Genomic DNA, 2970 nt, shown 5'->3' on the forward strand with positions numbered 1-2970 from the left:
CGGGGACTTTAATGCAGGGAAACTTAAATCAGTCTTGCCTAATCTCTATTAGCATGTCACATGTGCAACCAGAGGGAAAATAATTCTAGACCACCTTTACTCCACACACAGAGATACGTACAAAGCTCTCCCTCACCCTCAATTTGGCAAATCTGATCATAATTCTATCCTCCTGATTCCTGCTTACAAGCAAAAAATTAAAGCCGGAAGCACCAGTAACTCGGTCTATAAAAAAGTGGTCAGATGAAGCAAATACTAAACTACAGGACTGTTTTGCTAGCACAGACTGGAATATGTTCCGGGATTCTTCCGATGGCATTGAGGAGTACCTGCTAAGAAAGATCAATGAATAAGGTATGTAGCCTACACAATTATTATTAAATGGGACATTTTGTATGTTTGATTGTTTTGATCAAGACAATTGTAAATACATTGATTCCTCGAATTCATGTTATACTACGCTGATAAAAAGCATATGTAGCTCACAACTAACTAACAACTATTATGTTTAAAATCTGTTATTATAATTACCGGTGTTTCCTCATAGTTAACGTCATCTGGAAATTAAGTGCTCGTATTATTGCTGCACTAGAGTGAAAACATTCTGATGCGCATCCCATCAAAAAAAAGCCTAATTTGGAAAATTATATATTTTTTAATGTGGATGTTGCAGTGTTAAAATATTCACATCCGAGTCCGCAAATAAAAAAACAAGGACAAAGTTGCATTGGTTAGCTACTGTATTTAAAAAAGAGAACTTGAGCTCTCAACAATAACATCTCCCCCCAATAGGTCTGGTCTGGAATCACAGAGCTGGATTTTGATGGACATAGCCTACAGTATGCTGAAATTTAGGTTTGGTCTTCTAATATTCTTTGCTGTGGTATGTTTATGTTGGGCATGGTCCATATATATCAAATCAAATACAAACAAATACCCACTTCATTGTTTTTTCTGTGGTGGACATGACTGCTTTCCTGCCTCAGTGGCACAGGTGGAGATGCACAGCGACCATTTTGGATTCCCCTTTGTGACCACAGATGTGCTGTGCCAGAGTCCATCTATGTATAATGTGACACATGTCACTATATCAATACATTCAGATATCAAAGCCACCCAAAACCAGCACTTCCTGTCCATACAAAACAAAGAACTGAGAGAGGAGAAGATATTTCCATACAACTTTACAGTGTGCATCTCCAATCTTTTCGGGGGCTATAACAATGTCCTGCAGTTTGTCCAAACTATGGAGATGTACAAACTCCTTGGGGTGCAGAGAGTGGTTATCTATAACACCAGCTGTGGTCAGGACTTGGAACCAGTGTTAGTTCACTACAGGGAAGAGGGTATACTGGAAATAGTAGAATGGTCGATTGACCAGTTCCTCAACCCATCCAAAGGCTGGAGGTTTGAGGAGCACAAAGGAGATCTCCACTACTATGGGCAGCTGACCACTCTGAATGAATGCATCTATAGATACATGTACCAGTCGAAGTATGTACTTCTTCATGACATTGATGAGATCGTGATGCCTTACCAACATGCCAATTTGCATCTACTACTGGAGGACTTTCAACACCAGCACCCCAGAGTAAGAGTCTTCCTCATCAAGAACCACATATTCCCCAAAAACCATTACGAAGACAGTGGCAAGTTCAAACTGCCACAATGGAGGGAAATTCCAGGGATCAATATCCTGGAGCATATTTACAGAGAACCCTCGAGAGAAGCTGTTATCAACCCTACCAAACTGATTGTCAACCCTAGACATGTAGTACAGACATCTGTTCACTCTGTGCTGAAGACTTTAGGGGAGACCTTCTGGGTACCACCTGATGTGTGTCGGCTAGTACACGTCAGAGTTCCCCTGCAAGGGAGCCTCACTAAAGATCAGCTGCTTGTGGACAAAAAGCTGTGGGAATATGAAAAGGAGCTAGTTCAAAATGTTAACAACACTTTAAGGAAATCTGGACTGTTGCTTTGATGATGCAAATCTGATTTTGACATTCTTTTGTCATGTTTGTTTCTTGGCCTATTTCATCTAAATAATAGTCTGTTTTGCTCTAGCCAAGCCTTGACGACTCATTAGACAGTAAGGTCAGCCACATCCCAACTCAGCAGAAAATGACTGCGCGATGAAATGAATGGGAGTGAATGGACAATTATTGCATTATGATCGTCCCTGATGTTTTCCTGAGATTTCCAATACCTACCTGATGCATTTCAGACACTACAAACCATACTTCCTTCTGATTTATTTTTGGCCTATCTTTTTTGCTATGTATTTGTGTGTTATTCAGTGCGTTGCCATGAGTTAATAGCATTAAGGCCAAATTCAATGTTTCATAAAAATACAAATAAATACATTTGTTTCTTATACCCCCAGGGGTCCTAAAATAAAACAGCTAGATGGTCCATGTAATTACTATCTTAAAACAATTTCATATGTTAGGGTAGTAAATATCAGATGAAAATGGCTTAGATTCTCAGTTTTGACACATTGGTTAACTCTGTTTATGTCATTTATTTAACAAACCTGTTTTTAACTTGTCCCAAGAACCTCCCCATGTGTATAAAAAAGGCGCCGTTATATTAAAGGATGTAACGTTTTCAACCAATTATTCAGCAATTATCAATAATTTACTGAATAATTAGTAACATTAATAACATTAATTTCCATTTGACATTTGTGTGTTTGGGTGTGTACTATTACTGTTTGTGAGAGTGCATCATTATTTGTTAAGTGATTTTCAATTGAAAAAAACGAACAAAATATGTTAATCTGATTCCTCTCTTCCTGTTTCACAAACACCCGGAGGTGGACTAGCCATCACAATTCGGCCTCAAGGGAAAAAAAGGATTTACCAGCAAACAAAAATTGCTAATGTGTATTCACCATCAGTTATACCCACATGCATTTATAACTGTCACTTTAGTGTTAGTTTCCATACATATTGCCTCATTCCATTA

At 38.5% G+C, this 2970-nt stretch overlaps 1 protein-coding gene across 1 annotated transcript; it reads left to right on the top strand.

Annotated features, from left to right (window-relative positions):
• Positions 1 to 823: 823 nt before the first annotated feature.
• LOC139545855 (uncharacterized) lies at positions 824 to 1984 on the top strand. Its single transcript, XM_071354062.1, has one exon. The coding sequence runs from the start codon at positions 824 to 826 to the stop codon at positions 1982 to 1984; it is 1161 nt and encodes a 386-aa protein (XP_071210163.1).
• The last annotated feature ends 986 nt before the right edge of the window (positions 1985 to 2970 follow it).

Source organism: Salvelinus alpinus, chromosome 19, assembly GCF_045679555.1.
Source record: "Salvelinus alpinus chromosome 19, SLU_Salpinus.1, whole genome shotgun sequence".
Classification (NCBI taxonomy): domain Eukaryota; kingdom Metazoa; phylum Chordata; class Actinopteri; order Salmoniformes; family Salmonidae; genus Salvelinus; species Salvelinus alpinus.

What these genes read in the sequence shown, in the direction of transcription:
- LOC139545855 (XM_071354062.1), top strand. Translation starts at nt 824, where the DNA reads ATGGACATAGCCTACAGTATGCTGAAATTTAGGTTTGGTCTTCTAATA.